Here is a 24,110-nt window from a genome sequence, read left to right as displayed (position 1 = left end):
CAGCAAGCCGCACATAAAATCGTACTGATCGGTGGCTTTGAAATCGCGACATAGCACGATTTTAAAGCCACATTCTGTGTAAACTGGGTGTAACCCGTGCATCAAAAATGTATCTGAATAAAATGTTTTCTCGATTAGAAAATACAACGGGGTTGATTTACTATAGGAGTAGAGCATGTTACTTTGCAAAGTGAGTTTTGACCAAACTTAGTGAATGAGTGAAAGCTAAAAGTGATGATTGGAGTCTGCACAGCATTATCTCATTTATTAGAGATATTAGGTTTTTGAAACCTGTTAAATTGATGGGTTTAGTTTCCGCTTTATGATTTACTGCTTTTCAGGTGCTCTGGGCTTCACCAAAATGGCAGCCTCCGGCAAGAAGAAACGGGAGCAATGCTGGAGGCAATTACAGCACACACCAATTTTGGTAGCACAACTATTAATGTGGAATGTATGTTCCTTGCTACAACACACTATTTTTTTTTATCAAGTTGCTATGGGTAAATTTCCGCTTTAAGGAATACAGCCTGCAGACTGGACAGTGAAAGAGCAACAGGAGTCTGATGAGCTCACCTCTCTGTTCTCTCTTGCTGTCATACAGGACATTTGCATGCAGAATACCTGATTGGCTGCTAGTCCCTCTCCCAGTGTGTTTACTGCTGTTCAGGGCATACCAAAAGCTGATAAGTTAAATTCAGGTTACACCATTTTATTTAATTTAATTAAAAAAAAAAATGAAATGATTCACAAATGAATACATGGCTTCATTAATGCATGTTTTTTTTATACCTGTTTGATATTTAGCTATGTCTATTTTTTGTTTTGCTTTAGTGTCAATAGTAATGGGCATCCCTACTGTAAAGAGGGAAGTTAAGTCTTACTTGACTGAGACGCTACATTCCCTGATTGATAAATTGTCTCCAGAGGAAAAACTTGACTGTGTTATAATAGTCTTCATTGGAGAGGTAAGAACTTGTTGTTTAATGTGTGTTGTTTAACAGAAGCTAAAAGGTGCATTAAAAGATGCATATGTCGCTAAATAACCCTTTTTTAGAACTCTCTGAAATAGTGTAGAAATGATTACATTCATGCTTGGTTAAGTAGAAGTAATAGTAGAATTAGCATTTAGATGCAAACCCTTAGGCGCCGTTCACGTGAGGGGCGTTGAGCTGTGTTGATCTGCAGGCTCAACACAAAAGCATATACAGTACCTTTCAAAAGTTTTCACCCCCTTGGCTTTTTGCCTATTTTGTTACATTACAGCCTTTTAGTTAAATTTTTTTTTTATCTGAATTATATGTGATGGATAAGAACACAATAGTCTAAGTTGGTGAAGTAAATTTAGGAAAATACATAGATAAAACAGTTAAAAAAAAAAAAAAACTGATAATTGGCATGTGCGTATGTGTTCACCCCCTTTGTTATGAAGCCCATAAAAAGCTCTGGTGAACCAATTACCTTCAGAAGTCACCTAATTGGTGAAATGATCCACCTGTGTGCAATCTAAGTGTCACATGATCTGGCATTACATATACACACCTTTTTTGAAAGGCCCCAGAGGCTGCAACACCTAAGCAAGAGGCACCACTAACCAAACACTGCCATGAAGACCAAGGAACTCTCCAAACAAGTAAGGGACAATGTTGTTGAGAAGTAAAAGTCAGGGTTAAGTTATAAAAAAAATATTCAAATATTTGATGATCTCTAGGAGCACTATCAAATCTATCATAACCAAATGGAAAGAACATGGCACAACAGCAAACATGCCAAGAGATGGTCTCACGCCAAAACTCATGGACCGGGCAAGGAGGGTATTAATCAGAGAGGCAGTACAGAGACCTAAGGTAACCCTGGAGGAGCTTTAGAGTTCAACAGCAGACTGGAGTTTCTGTACATAGGACGACAATAAGCCGTACGCTCCATAGAGTTGGGCTTTATGGCAGAATGACCAGAAGAAAGCCATTACTTTCAGCAAAAAACAAAATGGCACGTTTTGAGTAGGCGAAAAGGCATGTGGGAGACTCTCAAAATGTATGGAGGAAGGTGCTCTGGTCTGAGACTAAAATTTAACTTTTTGGCCTTTAAAGAAAATTCTATGTCTGATCGCAAACCCAAAACATCAAATCACCCAAAGAACCCCATCCCCATAGTGAAACATGGTGGTGGCAGCATCATGCTGTGGGGATGTTTTTCAGCAGTCGGGATTGGGAAACTGGTCAGAGTTGAGGGAAAGATGCATGGTGCTAAATACAGGGATATTCTTGAGCAGAACCTGTACCACTCTGTGTGTGATTTGAGGCCAGAATGGAGGTTCACCTTCCAGCAGGACAATGACCCCAAACACACTGCTAAAACAACACTTAAGTGGAAACATGTAACTGTGTTGGAATGGCCTAGTCAAAGCCCAGACCTCAATCCAATAGAAAATCTGTGGTCAGACTTAAAAATTGCTGTTCACAAGCACAAACCATCCCACTTGAAAGAGCTGGAGCAGTTTTGCAAGGAGGAATGGGCAAAAATCCCAGGGGTAAGATGTGGCAAGCTCATTTGCCCTGTACACACGATCGGTTCTTCCGATGAACATGGACCGATGGATTTTTTCATCAGATATCCGATGAAGCTGACTTTCACCAGTCTTGCCTACACACTATCAGTTAAAAATCAGTTTGTGTCAGAATGCGGTGATGTAAAACACTACGACGTGCTGAGAAAAATGAAGTTCAGTGCTTCCGAGCATGCGTCAACTTGATTCTGAACATGCCTGGATTTTTAACCGATGGACTTGCCCACAGATGATCGTTTTTTTTAACCATCAGATAATTTTAAAACAGGTTCTAAGTTTTTTCACCGATGGGGGGAAAAAAAACGATGCGACCCACACACGATCGGTTCGTCCGATGAAAACGGACCGATGGACCGTTTTCAGACGGACCGATCATGTGTACACGGCAATAGAGACTTATCCAAAGCGACTTGGAGCTGTGATGGCTGAAAAAGTTGGCTCTACAAAGTATTGACTTTAGGGGGGTGAAAAGTTGCGCACATTGACTGTTTGTTATGTTGTCCTATTTGTTTGCTTCTTAATAAAAAAAAAAAATCTTCAAAGTTGTGGGCATGTTCTGTAAATAAAATGATGCAAATCCTCAAACAATCCATGTTCATTCTAGGTTGTGTGGCAACAAAACATGAAAAATGCCAAGGGGGGTGAATACTTTAGCAAGGCACTGTAGTATAAAATTGTTCTCTATGTTCCCCGTTCACACAGTAGTGGTGTGTGGAGCATGAAAATGCAGCATGTATGCATTGTTACACATTGCAGGACCCACCACCGCATGTCAACACATTGCAAAGTTATATTTTGTAATAAGGTTAAAGAAATTTGCTTTGCAAAACACTGTATCATAAACTGTTTATTTTTTTTAAATATAATTTTTGTTTTCACCTCTCCAATTCATCCTGTGTTGCTTCTGGATGGTGATGATCACCTGCATTCTGTTTGCAACCATTTCCTGTCTATATACTGTACATGTACTCTAGATATAGCTGCATGGCATTTCCCTGAGAGAGTTTCCTAATGGTGGCAAAGAATAATTTATGTCTCATTTAAAGGAGAAGTATTGCCAGTGCTATTTTGGCTATACGTCTCCTGTAGGTCGCAGAAGTACAGTTAGTTCTGCTGTCGGCTGACATCACTCAGCCGGTCCAGGCTCTGAAAAGATCCTGACCATATGGTTGGGCTCCACCCAGGTGCCTGGATCAGCACCTGGCTCAGCCTCTCAGAAGGCCGCTGAGAGCCTGAGCCAGCCCTTCCCACCCCCTGCACAGCCCGGCCCTTCAGGGAGCGCTGGAGCGGGCATAGCAGAGAGCCGCTGACTGACAATCATGGCTTTCTACTCAGAGGAGGGGGGGGGGGGGGGAGAAATAAGCAATCAGCAGTGTTTGATCGCTCAGTTCTCACTGCAGGGCTGGCAACGGAATGATGCAGTATCAGATCAAAACTGCATCCACCTAGGTGAGTATAAATGTGTTTTTTTTTTTTTTTAAAGTCCATACTTTTCTTTTAAAGTGTAATGCATTCAGCTCTTAAAGTGTTTGTTAACCCCAAAAAATAAAGCATAAAGAACCTGTTCCTTTAAAGCATGTTATACAGCACAGTGCTTGTGCTGTGTATTTTTACCCCCTGTATCACCTGAAATACCTGTCTGATCCTGCCAGTTTCTACCCTTGGCTGTTGAGCCCTGACACCGCTTCCGTCATATGCTGCTATCTGCAGCTCTCCCTGTGTCTCCCTCTGTCCTCCCTCTGTCCTCCCCCTCCCCTCCCTGCCTGTCATTTCTCACTATTGATGATCTGCTCCTCTTCCCACTGCTTCAAAACTAACTAATCCTGTATATCATCCCCTCTGTTGGATAACAAGCTGTGTCCTAGTGTCTATGCTTTATAAAAAAAAAAAAAGATTTCTACCTGTTTTAACAGTGTCTCCCAGCGATCACATGACTCCAGGCTCTCTGCTCTTCTCCTACCCTCCTCTCTGGCTAACGTCCGCATGGAAATCTCGGCCCAGCCTACTGCAGATATCACATTGGGAGAGCTGAGAGCCTGGAGTCCTTTTATCGCTGGGAGATGCTGTTAAAACAGGTAGAACTCGTGTTTTTTAATTTATATATATATATATATCTAAAGCACAGGCACTAGGATGCAGCTTTTTATCTGACAGAGGGGATGATATAAAGATGAGACGGTGGCTTTAACCCCTGTTGTGGACTGACAAAACACCGAATTTTTGTGGACTGGGTGGTGTCAGCCCTGTCCAGTGTCTTTTTGCTAAACTACTCAATTACACCCACTCTCGGATGTCTTAAACATAAAGGCTTATTATTCTGTAGTTCAAGATAATTACTGGAAGAGCTTTTTAAGATAATTGAGTAAATGTGCAGAGGACTAACAATTTCTGACAAGATCAACAAGTTTTTTTTTTATTGTTTGTTTTTTTGCACTTATAATATGGTTACAACAAAATGCTTCCAATGGTATAGTAAACAAATCAAAAGAGAGCAAATGGAGGGCTTAATTTTTATGCCTCGTGCACAGGGCTGTGGAGTCGGAGTTGGAGGAAATTTTGGGTACCTGGAGTCGGAGTCGGCAAACAATGCACCGACTCCAACTCCGACTCCTGCTAAATTTAGATTGTCGAAACATTTATCTACCGACTCCACAGCCCTGCTCGTACATATGATCGGGTTTTCCGTCGGAATCAACTCCAGGTTTTTCCGACGAAATTCCGCTCAAGCTGTCTTGCATACACATGGACACACCAAATTCCGACCGTCAAAAACGCGGTGACGAACACTACGACAAGCCTAGAAAAAGTTCAATGCTTCCGAGCATGCGTCAAATTGCTTCCGAGCTTGCATGTTTTTTTCTCCGTCGGAATTCCATACAGACAAACGGAATTTCTGAACATGTTCTCTTTTTCTAAATCCGTCTGAATTTCCGACGGAAAAAGTCTGATGGGGCATTCACACCGTCGGAATATCTGATGAAAAAATTCCGTCTGACTTTTTTCATCGGAAATTCCATCCGTGTGTACGCGGCATTAGAACTCGCTTACACTTTAAGGATTTTGGACAGTGCCATGCAAATCCTACTTTTATCCATCTGCGGCCTGGAGTTTGTTCTTAATAGAGAAAGCTGTAAAACCATGCTTTCTGTGTATCCGGGTTTAGAGAGTGATGATACAGGATGACCAGTAAGGTTATGGTGAAGGAACCAAAAGTAACCCTAAAGCCCTTCACAAAAATGAAATGAATGCTGATTATTCTTGTATGGTTTTTTTTTTCATTCGGGAAGATGTTACATATTGCAACTTTGTTTTTATTATAATCTCTAGAAATAGCTTGTTCGGAATGCCTAAAACTTGATTTGTCAGCCATTCTGCACTGTTAGTGAAAGTCTTGCCAAAGAACAAGTACAGTACAACATGAACGCTATTTACTATGTTAGCCAGAAGAAAATCCCCTGTGTGCCTCTCTAACGCTAGTGTCTAGTTCCCAGGGGCTGAGACCATTCCCCTGTGCAATGAGAGAACCTTGGTGACCTAAGGACATTTACATTGGGCAAGGGGCATGACTGTTAAAGAGGCTTTGCCATGCAGGAGGGTTATCTGGCTAATAAATGTATAGACAAACAGTTTTATCTCTTAGGCCAGATTTAATTTGAAGCAACGTAAAGAGCCATACTCAATAAAGAGGAGTGATGCCGCGTACACACGATAATTTTTCAGCATGAAAAAAACGTTGTTTTTCGAAAATGTAATTTAAAATGATCGTGTGTGGGCTTCACACAATTTTTCAGGTTCTGAAAAACGACAAAAAAAAAAATTCGAACATGCTGCATTTTTTAACGTTGTTTTAAACTGTCGTTTTTTGGGTTGTAAAAAATTATCGTGTGTGGGCTAAAACGACGTAAAAAACCTGCGCATGCTCAGAAGCAAGCTATGAGACGGGAGCGCTCGTTCTGGTAAAACTACCGTTCATAATGGAGTAAGCACATTCATCACGCTGTAACAAACAAAAAAGCGCAAATCGTCTTTTACTAACACGGAATCGGCTAAAGCAGCCCAAAGGCGAATGGAACTTCCCCTTTATAGTGCCGTCATACGTGTTGTACGTCACCGCGCTTTGCTAGATCATTTTTTTTAAAAGGTTGGTGTGTAGGCAACATCGTTTTAATGATGAAGTTGGGAAAACTACGTTTTTTTCGACATGCTGAAAAATGATCGTGTGTACGCGGCATTACTCTTGAGGGCACTAAACCCTGGAAGATCTGTTATTGAATTCTCATTGAGTGCTATTAGTTTCTGCATCTAGGAGTTGTCACAGTATTCAAGCACTTTGTTGAATAAGGCTTTTTATCTATACATGAGGAACCGGTCACTCTACTAATCCATACAACCCTTCAGGGTTGCCAATGGTCAGTACAATTACAAATCCGTCATTTTTGCAGACTGCATGTGCGTAACGGACATTCATGGACAGATGCAAAAATGACAGATTTTACAAACTGTTGGTATATGTGCTGACAGTTGGCAACCCTTTAGTGTAGTGATTAATGAGTCCAATATTAAAACCTGGATAATATATTCTTACGTGAGAGTGCAGCCACCATGGTGTATGGCTGCACTTCAGTACTGTACAGTTGAAATGTTCAGAGATTAAAGGCTCTGTGTAATGGATTCTGATAGTTGTTTAAATTAATTTTATGCACTGATCGTATTCTATCATTTTCATGGTGTTGTTTTTTTTTTTTATATACTTTCTCTACTGGTATGCAGTCTGTATCTATAAAGGACCTAGGCATAGTTTTCTTAAAAATTTGTTTCATCCACTATAATATCAAATGGTGCATGGCGATAAAACTCTTGGAAATTGTCCTTCCATTAAACATATAGCAAAATGTGATTTCACCATGTCCGAACAGTGTGTTTTTGCCACATCCCTATCGTGTAGGAAAAAAGAGGACCCCTCTTCATTGGGACTATATAGGCAACAACCACATATGAGTAGATTAGAAAATATATTTATTGTTGGGCCTCGTACCAGCGACCGAGTTTCTCGGCAAAAACCAGCAAGAAACTTGCTGGGAGATAATGTTTTTGGTCGTGTGTACATTTTAGTCGAGGAAACTGTCGAGAAACTCGACGAGCCAAAAAGAGAGAAAGTTCTCTATTTCCTCGACGGGAGTCTCAAATTGGCTCGTCGAGTTCCTGGTCGGCTGGTTTCCGACGAGAAACTCGAGCGTCTGTGTGCTAAGAAACCGCGCTTGCTCAGAATAAAGTATGTGACGGGAGTAAAAGTAGCGTTTGTAATGGAGATAACACATTTTTCAAGCTGTAACAGACTGAAAAGTGCAAATCGTCTCTTAACAAACTTTTACTTAACACGCAAACACATGAGATTAGCAAAACCAGCCCCAAGAGTTTAGCCAGTGGAGTCGAACTTCCCCTGCCATTGTATGTGTTGTATGTCACCACGTTTGAGAACGAGGAGATTTTGTCTTGACTGTGTGTACGCAAAGCAAGCTTGTCGAGTTCCTTGACAAGCCTAACAAGGAACTCGACGAGGAACTCGATGTGTTTCGCCCGTCGAGTTCCTCGGTCGTGTATACGAGGCTTTACACATAAAATGTATCTCAAAACGGAAGAGATATTGACAAGTGACCTAGAGTGCGCTATACATGGATAAGAAGCCATAATGAGGCTTCGGATAGCTTCACTCCTCAACCTATAAATATTGTAGACTACAACTTCTTTGTTGCATACGATCCCCTGTGATCACCCGTCAAACAAAAAGCTTTCTCTATTGTTTAAATCATTCTATGATATGAGATGTTGCTGGGCACCCATCGACACCACTGTTGGTAGTGCTTCATCTTTTTTTCACGTTGCATAGTAGAACATATTACATGTAGACAAATTTACAACTGCACATACTCTTGTCTAATACCCCTGATGAAGGTGCTTTCACCAGAAACGTGCTGGGTTATGGAAATATTACTCAAATACCGGAGAGTATTTTTATATTACTTCATACTTACTAGTCATTTTTTTATTTATTTTTGTCTATTTTTTTATATGTCTTTTTAATGATCATTTCATGCTTGAATGATCAAAATTTTGGCCCGGATTCAAGTAGATCGGTGTATATTTGTGCAGGCGTAGCGCATCTCATATGCGCTACGCCGACGTAACATTGAGAGACAAGAACAGTATTCACAAAGCACTCGCTCCCAACGTTGCGCCGGCGTAATGTAAATTGTCTTGCGTAAGCCCGCCTATTTCAAAGTAGGAAGGAAGTGGGCGTGATCCATTTAAATGAAGCTTGACCCCATGCAAATGAGGGGCCGAACGAATGGCGCATGTGCGCGCATGCTCACAATCACGTTGAATTTACTCCCTAAGATACGACGGCTCAATGCCTACAGCGTGAACGTAACCTACGCCCAGCCCCATTCACGTACGACTTACGTAAACGACGTAAAATACGACGGCTGTTCCCTGGTCCATACCCTAACATGACTTACACCTGCTTTATGTGGAATAACTTTACGCCGGACGTACGCCTTACGTAAACGGCGTAGATTACAGCGACGGGCGCAAGTACGTTCGTGAATCAGCGTATCTCGGTCATTTGTATATTCGACGCGTAAATCAATGGAAGTGCCCCTTGCGGCCAGCGTAAATATGCGCCCAGGCTCCGACGGCGTAGGAAACTTACGTCGGTCGGATGAAGCCACAATTCAGGCGTATCTAGCTTTAGGAATCAGGCGCATAGATACGACGGTGCATCAGTGCACTTACGCGGCGTATATAAAGATACGTCGGCGTAAGTGCTTTAAGAATCCGGCCCAATATGTATAACAATAAATATATTTTCTAATATACGCCTGTGTGGTTGTTGCCAATGAAAGGGGGTCCTCTTTTTTTTTTTTTTTTTTCCTTCCATGAAACATACTACATACGTTAGCTAGGTTATAGGGAGGGTTTTCTTCCCCGTTATTTTCACTCAGTGATACCAGTAACATGCTACAGTATCATGATGCACACACATCCTTTTATATCTTAAAGTTAGAAACAGGACAGGACTACTGGAACCTACCCCTATCCTCTTGTCTATAACATAGATGGGAAGGGTCCTGTACTCCTCAGAACAATGTAACTGATAAAAGTGCTGCACAGAAGGTTATGAGCTAGCAAGGTTTATGGCAGGATCGGCATGTATTTTTGGTGCTTATTGAACACGTATAGCAAATGTTTTAATTTTATATTTAAAGTCTATGAATGGAAGATGGCGGAGGAGAAGACAGCAGCACAAGGGACGCATGGCATGGATTGCAAGTAATGTCCCTTGTGTCCTTTTGTTTTTTTTTTTTTGGTAAACTTAGGCTTTACGAGAAAAAAAGGGAGCAAATAAGGAGAAATAAGGAGAAGTTCGTTGTTAGGGGTTACATACACTTTTTCCGAAAATAAGGTTACGTGGGAATATATAGAACTACGTGACATAGGTAGGAAAGAGTAAAAGTGGACCTATTCATTTTTAGTAGACCGAAAGCTTTTAGAGGAGATGCCTGTTACACAGTATGCACTTGTTTTTTTGTTAATCACAGTTTTAGTACATTACCTATTTTATTTATTGGTACTGTATATTTTATTTCCCCAGACAGACCTTGATTATGTGCACAGCGTGGTTGCAAGCTTGCAAAAAGAGTAAGTGTGTGTTTTTTTTTCTTTGAGAATTGTCAACCAGACTATTGTTTTCTGTACTTGTGCAGTGATTATTGTAAGTGAATGTTAATGACAGTCCTTGTAATGCTTACCGACATAATTATTCCTACTTTTAGAATATTTTTTCATTGCAGTGGTAATGGTTCATTATCTGAATCTGAGCCACTTAATGTGAAGGCCACATGTGGCTTTTGGCTTCCTCCTGATGTTGCTTACAGCAGCTATTCAGCAATGAAATACCTGTCTATCCTTTCCCCTGCTGCTTTATAAATGTCTCATAAGCATGACATCTGTCAAGGACAATCATATCGCAGTTATGAACAAAACTTTTTTTTTTTATATTGACTTTTTTTCATATTGGTAGGAATTCATTTTTCACTAGTTTGTCTTCATTACTATGGGTTACACATTATTGTATGGCATCCTTGCTCTGTGTACAGATGTAAAGCCTAACCCTTGGCAAAAAATCAAATTTTAAGAGATCATTCTAAATGTTGGACCTTACTTACGCCCAGGGCCGTTTGAAGGAATTTGGGGGCCCCAAGCAAAATGGACATGGAGGCCCCCCCCACATGCATGCACGCAAAGCCCCCCCCCCATGTTCTTTTTACTCCCCCCCGGGCCTCCCCCCCCTTCCTATGTTTTTTTTACGCCCCCCCCCCTCCCTACCGGGTCCGTACTGTGCGGCAGGAGATTCAGTTTCCTGTTCCCAGCCGAACTGACAGGAAGTCAGCACTCGGTGTACACTTCCTTTCAGTCCGAAATGAAAAAGAGGAATCACCGCACCGCTTAAGATACTAATCAGAAAGTCTCCTCACCTGATCCAAAGCCAAGGGTGCTGGCAATGCATGGAATGATGCAAAATTAAGGAAAAACATTCTGGACAGCCGCACTCCAAAAATAAATTGCTTTTATTGTAAAAAAAAAAAAAAAAAAAAAACACAAAAATGAATAGCACTAAAGCACTAAAGTTTGGTGTGAAACGCGTCATCTTTTTACCCTGTCTTCTGTGGCATGCTTTTTGTGTGTTTTTTTGATTTTACAATAAAAGCAATTTATTTTTGGAGTGCGGCTGTCCAGAACGTTTTTCCTTCATTTTGCATCATTTCTGTCAGTCCGGCTGGGAACAGGAAACTGAATCTCCTGTACCGCGCGGTACCCGGCCCGAGTCCAAACTGACAGGAGGAAGGACGAGGAGTTCGGCCACGCTACAGAGAAGGGGAAGTGACGACTCGAGGCAGCAGTGCTGCAGGCTCTCTATAGAGCGCTCAGGCAGCTGCAGCATATAGGAAGCATGGCAAGGGAACTGCTTGGGGCCCCAGGCCAGCTCGGGGCCCCAAGCAATGGCTTGGTTTGCCTGCCTTGTAGCGACAGGCCTGCTTACGCCTTTATAGCGCATCCTGTGGTATATACTCTCTGGTAGTTTCCTCTATAGGGGTGGTAATTTCCTGCCCTAGGGACCAGGTACTTCACCTATGGCAGGGATGTCAAACTCAATTTCATTGTGGGCCGCATCACAATGACAGTGCACCCCCCTTACCTTATGCTGCTGCTGGGAAGATGATGGATTCAGGGTCTGTAGGAGGACCAGAGGAGGGCTGGAGAGGTGCGAGGGCCACATGAAATGACCTATGAAAATAAAGTCGGCTATACCTACTTTCCTCACCTCCTCTTGTCAATTTGTCTTGGTTAAAGTTTGGCATCTTTCGCTGTCTTGTTTGGCCAGCCGAAGATGATGTAAATCCCTTGCATGTTCATCAGGAATGTAGACTGAGTTGCACATGTGCATTTCAGTGTTCTTTTAGGAGACACATTGCTAGCAGGCAGAAGAGGGCCTCAGACACACAGGCATCATATTGATTCTGATGCCCTTTGGGAGTCTTGTGACAATGATAGCCAGTTCTGCCCTGTGTACATGGCCATTTTTCAGAGTGTTGAGTTAGAATATGTTGCACTAAAAGTTGCTCAGCTTCCCTGGAAATTGGCCACTGTTCTGCATATCATTTAATGGAGGAACGAAGCGCTCATTTACATGATTGCTATCAGAAACTTGTTGCAACATGGAGCCTGCTCCTTTGTCAGATTTGATTCAAGAGGGCGCATTCTGATGCAGTGGGACTCGCCTGACTGGATTCCCTCCAACATCTTTTTCTACTTCCTCCCCCCTTCACCCTTCTTACTCTGTCTTTTCCTTACTTTCCTTCCTGGGTGCAGCAGTGGGAGCTATGCTTTCCCATTCTCATACAGCTCTGTGACTGTCCATTCTCACCTTTTTTATCAGCCAATATTTGAACACACGGCGACCCCCCAAAGTGCTCTTTTGTATAATGTGTACCATGTAAAAATAAAAAAATAAAATCTATTGGTGCATTATTTTAAAATCCTCCATGTTTGTTTAATATGTAACTGCATTTTAGCACACTTATGTCCCTCTAATGAGTGATCCATGTTCAGATTGCTCTTCATGCAGTGCTGAGGTGTTGCCTCCTCACCATCTGATTTAACCCTGTAAATGGCACTCTGCCATGCCCTCAGAGGCTTGCATGGGTTTCCTTTGGCTGTGGCAATGTCTGCCGAACCCGAGATGTTGTTGAATGGCCGCTGTGTCTGCGGCGTGTGTACAGTTTTTAGTGGCCGCTGGTCAGTGTTCAAGCGTGGGGCATTGGGGGGGCGGTAAAGCCATGACTTAATTGCCTGCCTGGTTTAACTGCCCCCTGGCTGTGCGTGTGAAGAACTCCTTACAGTTATTTCTCTTATCGCATGCCCCCCTCCTCAGTATTATAATCATCTGTCTCCAATCCAGCGAGATCTTGGGCATACAGTCTCCTTGGCAGCCACTTGTCAGTACCTTCCCCTCTTGGCCCTTGCATGGAATCTGGAATCTGTATTTAATCCTACAAAGAGCTCATACTCCAGACAAAGTTACAGAATATGAGCTCACCATGGGATTAAATAGAAATTGCAAAACGTGTGTGGGCCTGGCAGAGAAGATATGTTGGCAGATGGCTTTGTGACATCAAGAAACCCACATGGCTCAAATCTTGCTGGTCTGAGTACAGGTAAGTATGAGACTGGGGACAGGGGGTGTTTAAAAAAATATATAAAAATAACGTGCAGTTATACATTATTTCCCTTTTGATGCATGATATATTTGCAATAAGGCTGCAGTCCTGAAGTGGTTAAAGTGTTTTTAAACAGAAGTACAAAAATGTAATACATTGTAGCTTATCGATCCTTAGATGTGTTGGCTGCATTTGTTGTCTTTTTTTTTTTTTTTTTTTTTTTCATTTGGTGATCCTGCCAGCAACCTATGGAACTGTATACAGAAATTGGCAACTTATAAAAATGACCAAACACAATATAGTGGGGTAAACTTGGCTGCAGGCCTTTATTATTGGTATTTTCCATATAACAACTTTATTTCATCAACATATAACATTCTTTGTCACCAATTGTAAACACAAATAACTTAATCACTTAAAAACCACACACAGTAACCAACCCAGCCACTACGACTCAGGTTGGTACACTTATACTATTTATTAAATGACCCCCTTTTGTTAGAAGAGAAAACACAAAGGGGTTGGTAACCACATAATAAATAAGGCCGCGACAAGAGAGGGGGGAGGGGAAGCTCACAAGGTAGGGTCTTGAGGAAACTGGTCAGAGCGGGCTTGTTTTTACTGACCTAAATAACCTTTCTCCTTTCTAGAATGTTCCCTGCTGACATGTGACCTAACCTCTGACCTACCATTGGTTCCCTGGCTTACCTCACGACCCTATTAACCTTACAGGTGAGGGATAAAGTACCCGCCCCCATGCTAACTTAACCTCATTAACTAACAGGTGTGTGGAGGGGGCCTTGAAACCTGCCTTCTGTAACGTTCCCATGCGCTCAGGAGCCTCAAAATGGCCCCCCCTCACTCCCATGGGATTGTATACAGAAATTGCCAACTTATAAAGAATGACCAAACACAATATGGTGGGGTAAACTTGGCCGCAGGCCTTTATTATTGGTATTTACCATATAACAACTTTATTTCATCAACTTATACCATTCATAGTCACCAATTGTAAACACAAATAACTTAAACAATTAAAAACCACACACAGTAACCAACCCAGCCACTACGACTCTGTCGGTACACTTCTACTATTTATTAAATAACCCCACAAGCCAGACTTGTTTTTTTTACAAAACAAGACTGGCCCAACCACCCCGCCTCGCGGCCAACTCTACTACATTCTGCAGGTCATTGTTGAATATGTCAAGACCAATGACTGACAGGTGTACTCCATCTACTCTAAAGAGACCCGATACTCCTCCCTCTAGGTCTACGTGTCTAAAGGAAAAAAAAACAATAGTGGGCATGAACTTTGCCATTGTTCTATTGATCCTCTTTCTAACCTTGTCTAAAGGGGAGTTAGACCACACCAACCTTGGCACAATCTCTGAGAATACCAGAATAATCCCAGGAAATGACAAGTGAAACTGAAGGAGATCATATTTAATCTGGAAAATTAAATAAGGGTCTTTATGCGCCCTATGTCATTTCCTCCAATGTGTAAAACTAATATATCAGGAATTGGTAACTTCTGGAAAATGAAACCCAACTCGTCAAACAAAGCATGCCAGAGCATACCCCTCCTTCCATGCCAAACAATATTGCAGGGTTAAAATTCAAACTTCCAGAATATACTCTTCACAAAGCTCTCCTTTCAGCCCAGAATATAAGATCCAGACTGACAGAGCCTGACCTGTAAATCAAAATAAACAATTAGGACGAATGTATAATTTGTATGCATCTGACTGCCATCTACCAATACGTTTAATACTACCCGCATCCAACCCCAGCCTGGCGGCCCCTATGCGAAATGAATGAGACGACAGTGATAGTTCATCAAAGTTCAACAATTTTAGACATTTGCGGAAGACCGCCTTAAACTGATACATGGATAGTGGAAGGCCATTAACGTGGATGAACAGCAATTCCTCACCCGAACCTCTAACCTGTAAAAAATCGCTCAACAACTGAACTGGGCAAATGGGGGGAATTTGGGAATGAATTCAACTGGAGACTGGTACCCTTGTCGAACTGATCCGATTTTGATTTTGACAAAAATTGTTTAATGCCATTGTCATCTACTAAAACCTGTGACAATCGAAGACCAGCCTTGGAATGTTTAGTAGGGGAAATTACTTCAGAGATCCTGAATGCCCTGGGAAAAATATAACAACAAAACAAAGCCTTAAAAAGAGTAGCCTCATAACGTGAAATACATACCTGCTCTACTGCCGAACACAATTTGGTAAGAATGTTTGGAGTAATCACCATTCTGGTGTCAGGATGGGTTGAACCTTTCCTATAACCCTTAAGGGCCTGTTTTACTGAAAAGAAGGAAGAGCATGATGGGTGATTGTGTAGCTTGCTAAAAAAGGAAATACCCGCTAGAGTTTTGTTTACCTGGGACCAGGATAAGGCCTTGGACATTAAGCTGTTCAAAAAAGACAAACTTACATTTTTTAGAAAAGGACAAATGATGTTCACCCAACAGACGTAAATGGGACAGCCACTGCAACCAAGCTGATGAGTACTCTGCAAAAGTAGAGGGAGCAATGGATCTTATTATATTTGGGCTAACTAAATCTAAATCAAGTCCCAAAGATGAGCAGGGCACTGGATCCCTCCCTCGTCTGCATCTGGAAACAGCAACCTGAATCTCTTCATCTGCAAACGTGAAAGAGAGTCTGCAATGTCATTTCATTTACCAGGTAAATAACGAGCCTTGATCCACACATTCAGACTTAGGCATTTAAAAACAAGGTAACGAATTAAAGAAATGACAGGCTGTGATTTGGATGACAGACAATTTATTGCGAAGAGGACCCCTTTATTGTCGGTACTGAAAAGGAGGCGTCTATTCACAAAATACTCCCAAATCTCCAATGCAACTAAAATGGGAAATAGTTCCAGAATCACTATGTTTTTAAGGTGGTCTTTCCTGCGCCAATCTGGATGCCACAATGAAGTGCACCAGTGGGTTTTCCATAAAGCTGAAAAACCCACCGATCTTGCCGCATCTGTGAACAAGCAGAAATCCTGATCAGTCACAAATTCTGATTGAAAATTGGCTCTACCATTGAACTTTTCCAAAAACTGGGCCCAAACCAACAGATCCTCTCTAATTTCTGAAGTAATCCTGATATGGGAGGTGGGCGATTTATACCCAGAAATAGCTAGATAAAGACGTCTTGAAAATATCCGGCCTACCGGAAGGTCTCTAGTTGCAAAAGCCAGAAGACCAAGTAATTTTTGCACATCCATCAGAATTACTAATTATTGTATGAATATTAACCGCCAATTGCTCAATCTTATCTGCCGGCAGTTCAAATTCCATGGCTGCGGTATCAATAGTGATCCCCAGGAAAATTAACCGAGATGTTGGCATAATGGGCCAGATTCACCAAAGAGATACGACGGCGTTTCTCCTGATACGCCGTCGTATCTCTGTTTCTATGCGACTGATTCATAGAATGTTACGCATAGATATCCATAAGATCCGACAGGTGTAATTGTTTTCCACTGTCGGATCTTAGGATGCAATACCGCGGCCGCCGCTGGGTGGAGTTTGCGTCGTAAACCAGCGTCGGGTATGCAAATTAGCAGTTACGGCGGATCCCAGATGGATTTTCGCGTTCACTACGTCGTCCGTAGTCAAGTTTCCCGTCGCAATTTTAGTCGTTATTTGACCTGCCCTAACTTTAGTCAGCAATCGTATTGCTGTCTAAAGTATGGCCGTCGTTCCCGCGTCGAAATTTAAAATTTAACGTCGTTTGCATAACACGTCGGGGAATACGGAAGTACGCTACGCGCGTCGCCGTTCGAAAAAATGATGTCACGGCGCGCAAAGCACGGCGGGAGTTAGGAAACGGAGCATGCGCAGTAGGTCCGGCGTGGGAGCGCGCCTAATTTAAATGGCACACGCCCATTTGAATTGGCCCGCCTTGGTGTAGTTTTCATCGCAAGTGCTTTGTGGACCAGGCACTTGCGATGAAAACTTGCGGCGGTGTAACGTATCTACGATACGTTACGCCGCCGCAGTTCTATGTGAATCTGGCCCAATAGTCTTTTCATGAGCTAATGGAATGTTAACTCACAAATCTTTAGAAATGCATTCAGGACAATAGCACAATCTGGAATGGAATTACCCAAAAAAAGGAAATCGTCCAAATAGTGTAAAACAAAGGACGAGCCAGATTGCACCTTTACCACCCATTCAAGGAATGTTACAAAGGCTTCAAAATAATTGCAAGAGAGCAAGCATCCCATTGGGAGGCATCGATCGAAAAAGAAGCAGTCATCAAATGTAAAGCCTAATGAATTAAATGACAAAGGATTGATGGGCAGCAAACAAAAGGCCGACTGAACATCGGCCTTGGCCATAAGTGCCCCTCGGCCCAACTTGCATATCTTGGCCAAGGCATCCTCAAACGTAGAGTAATGAACCAAGGCTACTCATCACAAATCTGATCATTCAAGGACTCTCCCTTCGGATAAGACAAGTGATAGATTAGCCTAAAGGACCCATGTTCCCTCTTTGGGACGACCCCTAAAGGTGATATTCTAAAATTAACGAAAGGGGGGTGCAAAAGGGGGCCCGAAACCCTCCCTTCCTTAATTTCTTTAAAAAAAAATTCCTAACCACGTCAGGAAATTCCAAGGCTGATTTTAAGTTTCTCGTTCGCATACAACCCTGACCTGAAAAGGGGGGAAGTAAGAAACCTTTGTTAAACCCTTCAAACAGCAAAAGGGCCGTCCGCTTGTCTGTGTAACATTGCAGCCAAGTGAGCATTTTTTGAAACTTCACTGGAGATGGGGACTTTTGAAAAAGAGTCTCTATTCTGTGGTTGGGTGGAAATTTACATTTTTTTTAAGCATTTTGCAACGGGGTGTGTACCCCTGCAAAATGCACATTCGTGCCGATACCTGCATGATCCAGGCCATTTGCATTGAATGAGAAACATATACCCTTCCTGTAAGCACTGGCAGGTGCCGAGACAGAAGGCTGAGGTTTGACATTAAATGACCGCTGGGGCAGAAAAAGATTCAGCCACAGTCCAATGTCCTTAGTCCCCCACTTTAAACTGGGATGTACAGATAGTTTCTGGCGAAATGACTCATCGTATACAAACCAGGATATTCCACCAAAATGTTTGTACGCTTCCAGAATGATGTCCAGATGTTGCAATAAACCCACACTCTTTCCTGGGTATTTCTTGCAAATAATGCTGGAATATATGCAGAATGCCTGCAGCCAATTATTAAAACTCCTAACCACCGGCCTGCGCCTATTCTCCTCCCAATCCCCTTTATCCTCTTTTTTGTCTTTAAACAAAAATTCCTTGAAGGAAGGAGACATGACCGATCCACAAACTCCCCTTTTATAATTTTCTCCTTTGTGGATGAGGGCAAGTGGAAACCCAGAGGGTATAATGTACAAGGCAACGCCTCCCTGGCACATATTTTCGGAACCTTAGCCAGGCTGTCTTTGGGTAAACAATCAGAAGGTGAAGAAAGCACCTGCCCGGGAACCGCCTGGGATAGAGTATTAACCCTAGCATTGTCAGGAGCCACTGCAGGGGGAGCCCACAATGCAGTAGCAGAATTAACAACATTCTGGGTAACCCGAGTGTTGGATCTAATACCATCTATTAAAGAAGACAATGAAGCAGTTAAAGAGGTTAGTACTTGCAATTGAGAGAGTTCATTATTACCTGGACCGGAGTTAGCAGGTACCTGAGAGAACACAACAGGAATATGCTGTGCCTCTAAAGGTGTAGAGATGCTGGGAGCAGGAACGATTTCCCTGGATCCAGAGCTGCTGCTGCGCTGGCTTGAGCTGCTTCCATTGGCAGACTGCCGACCGAGTTCTTGTGGGTGGATGTGTGCTGATCCTGTCCCTGCAGCTGCAGTGTTCTGAAACCGAGAGGACCTGGAGCCAGAGAAACTACCACCAGGGGACCCTCTGGTTGTCCGGTTCTGACCCCTTCCGAGACTTCTGCCCGAAGCCACGCCCCCCCTGCTTCTGCTGGCGAACTGACTACTTCTAGTAGTGGAGGAGGAAAACCCTGGGGAAGGAGAAAGAATGAGACTTCCTTCGTTTTACAGGGAGACCACCCAGTTCCATGACTGAAGACAATCCCCAAAAACGGTCAGTTTGGCAGGAACCATCTGACCCTTGGCCCATGTGTACAGCTGTCTACGCTACATGCCGATATCCGATCAGCGCTGACAGCCAAGCATTGATCAGTGTGTCCTGGCGAAGGGGTAGTTCCCCATAGCACAGCGGGGGAGATCACTGCACTAACATTGCTTGCTTGTATTTAAAAAAAAAAAAAACTAGTGTGTACTCAGATTAAGGATTGTAAGCTGCAATATAATAGTTTAGATATCCTTTCAAAATTAATATTCAAATTCTTGCAACAGCTTTCTTGTAGTGGAATTAAACATACAAGTAAAAAACTGCTGATGGGTAGGATTGTTCTGATCCTATTGGTGCCTTCTGTCATAAATTCTTCTCCCTGCTTGTCAGCATTTGTGTATACTGAGCTGGGCATGTGCAACTCGGTGTACATTTACTGCACTTCTTCTATGCCGCAAAGGTGTAGCGCGGGGGGAGGCAACCTGGGGGACACCAGCTGTTGTGGAACTACATTTCCCATGAGGAATTGCAAAGCTGCCAGTTACAATTACTCCCAGAGGCATGATGGGACTTGAAGTTCTGCAACAGCTGGAGAGCCCCAGGTTGCCTACCCCTGGTGTAGCGTGACGTCATTGCGTCCCGACCAATCAAGTTACCCATGAGTCTGAAGACGAGAGAAGATGGAAGCATTCTGACAGACTAAAACGTTGACATTGCAGTGCTGAAGGGTGTTGCTTGCCAGATAAGTCTGCCATAATGTGCTACTATGTGGTGCACTATAGCTAAAAGCCCCCAGGGCCCATTTTTTATTTATTTTGTAGAGGTTTAATTCCACTTTAAGACTTGTATCTTGTTACTAAACCAGATTTTTGTTTATTTTTTACTAACAGGCTCAAGCACTGTGCTGCATTTAAATGTGGCTCACAGGATAAAACGGGCTGGAGACCTCCGCCTAATACTAATGTCTCTCCCATAATGACTTTTTCCCCTTTTATCTACTGAAATGTCATCTTGAGAAAAATACAACACATCCACTGTTGTGTGTTCAAGACATGACCGAGAGACAGACTTCAGATGGGTAGAGGGAAAGAGCAGCTCCAGGCCACATCAATGTGCTCTTTTGTTGGAGTGTTCATTCTGAGTACCTCACATAGGCCTGAGGTGAAAGGTCATTTGAGGGATATTAAGACTCTGTGTTGCCTTGCTGAAGAATTCATGGTCCTCGGGGGAACACAGCTCTGCCCCATTGTGCTTTCTGGAAATGGCAGATATATTGTTGCCATTCAGCTCATTGGAAGCCTCTGTGGTTATTTTTAGACGGCTGTATTTCACAGTGCTTATGTCTTAGTTGGCTGGTAGCTATAGTAGCTTTGTTACAGTGTTGCTTACGGGAAAGAAGTCATCTATGCGATCGCATTGCTTCTAGTCCTCCTTCGTGTGCTGTGACATTTATATTGTTGCTGGAAAATCTATGCCCTCTGTAACCACCAACTAGCTCAAATTAAGTCGCTGACATTTGCTGCTTGCTTTCTTAACACAGATACAAAATGTATTTAGCCAGCGACGGTTTTGGGTAGTCAGGTGGGCCTATGTGCTTCTGGTATAATAGCGGCAGCACACGCTCAATTTTTTTATTTTACTTTTTAACCACTTCAGCTCCTGAAGGTTTACCCCCCCTCCATGACCAGGCCATTTTTTGTGATACTATGTTACTTTAACTGACAATTGCGCGATCGTGTGACGCTGTACCCAAATTAAACTTATGTTCCTTTTTTTTCCCCACAAGTAGTTTTCTTTTGATGGTATTTGACCACCTCTGCAGTTTATTTTTATTTTTTATGTGCTATAAACCAGGGGTGCCCAACCTTTTGAAGAGCGAGGGCCACTTAAGCAACTTTGTAACCAGTCGAGGGCCACAATGAACGGAGCGAGCGAATGACAGGTCACGGATACTCTATAGGCCCTCCGATTCGCCTAGATAAAAGGGGCCAAACTCCTTTCTGTTTTTTGGATTGGAGGTAGGCGGGCGTAAACAGACCTCTGTCACTCTATAGAGGCGAATTGAGGGTCCCATTTGGTTGGGTTGATCGTGTGAAAAGGGCCCAAGACTCCTTTCACACTGATGTGCTGCGGTTTACCCACACCGCGGGTGCAACTTAATGCACCTGTGTCTATCCTGCCGGTTAGCAGGAATTTGCCATAGACTCTACCTGTGGCAAAAGCCGGCGCTGTAGTGGAAGCATCGGCTTATGGGGCTCTGTTTTGCAGCCACTTTCTTCCTCTACCACCAGCTTCATTCACAACACTGATTCTGTGGTATGGCGAGTCGGAAACCTGCGATCTGGGCTTGCCAACCCACCATTCCAGAGAAGGAGGTCGCGGGCCACATCAGAGGGCTCCGCGGGCCACATGTGGCCCTCGGGCCACTGGTTGGCCACCCCTGCTATAAATGAAAAAAAAACAATTATGCTATAAAACATATCCAATAAAAAAATGTAATCTCTTAATCGAGTTAGGCCAATATGTATTCTGCTAAATACCAGTATTTTTGGTAAAAAAAAATCCCAATAAGCGTATATTTATTTTGGTTTGTGCAAAAGTTAGAACGTCTACAAATTATAGGATAGCTTCATGGAGTTTTTATTCTTTTTTTTTGTTTTAGTCTTTACTAGTAACTAGTTTACTAAGCGGCGATCAGCAAATTATAGCAAGACTGCAACATTGCGACGGACAAATCGGACATTAAGTGACACTTTTTGGGGACCAGTGACATTATTACAGTGATCAGTGCTAAAAGAATGCACTATCACTGTATAAATGACACTGGCAGGGAAGGGGTTAACATCAAGGCCGATCAAAGGGTTAAATGTGTTCCTAGGGAGTGCTTCCTAACTGTGAGGGGTGCTTGTACTGTGGGAAGGCAGAGATCCGTGTATCTGCTTAGCAGAAACACAAGATCACTGCCTTCCCTTGTCACAGAACGCCTTGTTTACATAGGCAGATTGTTGTTCTGCCTGTGTACTGAATGATCGATGGGTGCCAGCGGACATCGAGGCCCTCTTATTGGCTCCCGCTGTGTCCAATTACAGTCGAAAGCAAGTCGCCAGCGGCGCACGCGCACATCCTAAACCCGCAAAAGCAGAATCGGGTACATGATTCTGTGCACAGTAGTATATGTACGGGGAGCGGTCGGCAAGAGGTTAAAGGGTAACTCCACTTTTGTCAGGGGGGAAAAAATTGAAAATAAAGTAAAAATAAAATAGATTATACAACTGCGACACAAGCCATATTTGAATTGAATGTTATGAAAAATGATCTTTCCTTTCAATCTGCAGCTCTGTAATTTTCTGAAAATGCAATGCAATATGGCTACCTGTGTACAGAATGTATACAGGATGCTGCCCAGAAACAAAATTTCCTGCTTGTGTGATTGGCTCACCAATTTTCCCTAAGATACAAGTCAGATTTCAGACATTCCCTGCAAAAAAAAAAACATTTTTGTTGAGAAACTTTCAATGGGAAATCACATCTAAAGGCATGCAGACCCTGCAGTTTTCCTCATTAGTGCCCACAGGTGATTGGTAATTATGAAAACACTCTCATTAGACTCACTTCCCACATGGACACAGACAAACACACAGGTATTCCTTCAGAATATTAAAACGTAGGAATCTGCAACAAAGTTTATTAAAATCCTTGCAATGTACATAGATCACCTAGAAGGGAATGTTTTTTTCTTGCCAAAAGTGGAGTTACTCTTTAAACAATCAAATTTACAAACTATAGAATATACACAATGTCCCTAATGATTGTTTTAGTCTCAGTTTAGCTCGTATTTGAGAAAGGAAAATTATCAAGCATTTTTCATCAGTTGGCAGCACTGTGATACTCTGTTCAGGAATTGAATTGTATTTTGTTCAATCAGTTTATGAGGTTACATGATGTAAACAGAGATGCAGTCGCTAACTTACTATCATAGGTTATGAACATATCCTAAAGTGGAATTCCAGGCTATAATTCCAGCCGTTGTCGGCGCTCTTTCCTCTCCCCTGAAGCTGGCTCCTGGGGAGATCCCGTAACTGGACCGGCCTTGAGAATAGGCAAGTATAAGAATCTTCTTTCTACAAGGTAGTTAGAATAGAGGTTAGAAGGGGGTGGGAGCAAATTTAAAGGATAGGTTTACCTTTGTAAAAAAAATTATTCACATCTTTTTGCAGGTAAATCTGTGCATTTATTATTATTATTTATTATTAGGAGCCTGCAGAGCATTGCACCCACAATCAGCAGATCATGGGTGCAATCTCAGGCCCCTGCAGACTGGATCTGTCTGCTCTTACCTCATACGCTATTGTAGTTCATTGAGAACTACAAGCTATCAGATGCAAAGGCTGTCGGTACTTGTAGTTCTTCCATTCACAGAACTCTGTGAATAAATGAAGCGGCTGGGTGGGTGGAGCCCCGCAAGGCCACATTTTTTTTTAATTGTGACAGTGGGTGCGCAGTGGGGGATTGGGGGGTTGTGGGGGCTGCTGCAACCGTAACATGTTACATCCCGAATATTATAGTTATAGCCTGGATTTCCACCACTTCTCTGTATGTGGCATATTGCTTGATTATTCGTAAT

General features: G+C 42.6%; 1 protein-coding gene across 1 annotated transcript in view; it reads left to right on the top strand.

The window, feature by feature from the left end:
• MGAT4A (alpha-1,3-mannosyl-glycoprotein 4-beta-N-acetylglucosaminyltransferase A) overlaps positions 1–24,110 on the top strand; it is a 134,461-nt gene that overhangs the window by 73,775 nt on the left and 36,576 nt on the right. Inside the window, exons 5-6 of the mRNA XM_040336338.1 lie at positions 832–965; positions 10,218–10,264. Of these exons, the coding sequence (XP_040192272.1) occupies positions 832–965; positions 10,218–10,264 (181 nt within the window). The remainder of the gene's footprint in view (positions 1–831; positions 966–10,217; positions 10,265–24,110) is intronic.

This window comes from Rana temporaria, chromosome 2, assembly GCF_905171775.1.
Source record: "Rana temporaria chromosome 2, aRanTem1.1, whole genome shotgun sequence".
Taxonomy (NCBI): domain Eukaryota; kingdom Metazoa; phylum Chordata; class Amphibia; order Anura; family Ranidae; genus Rana; species Rana temporaria.
Note: the sequence above shows the minus strand (reverse complement) of the source record. Positions and strands in the feature narration are given on the sequence as shown.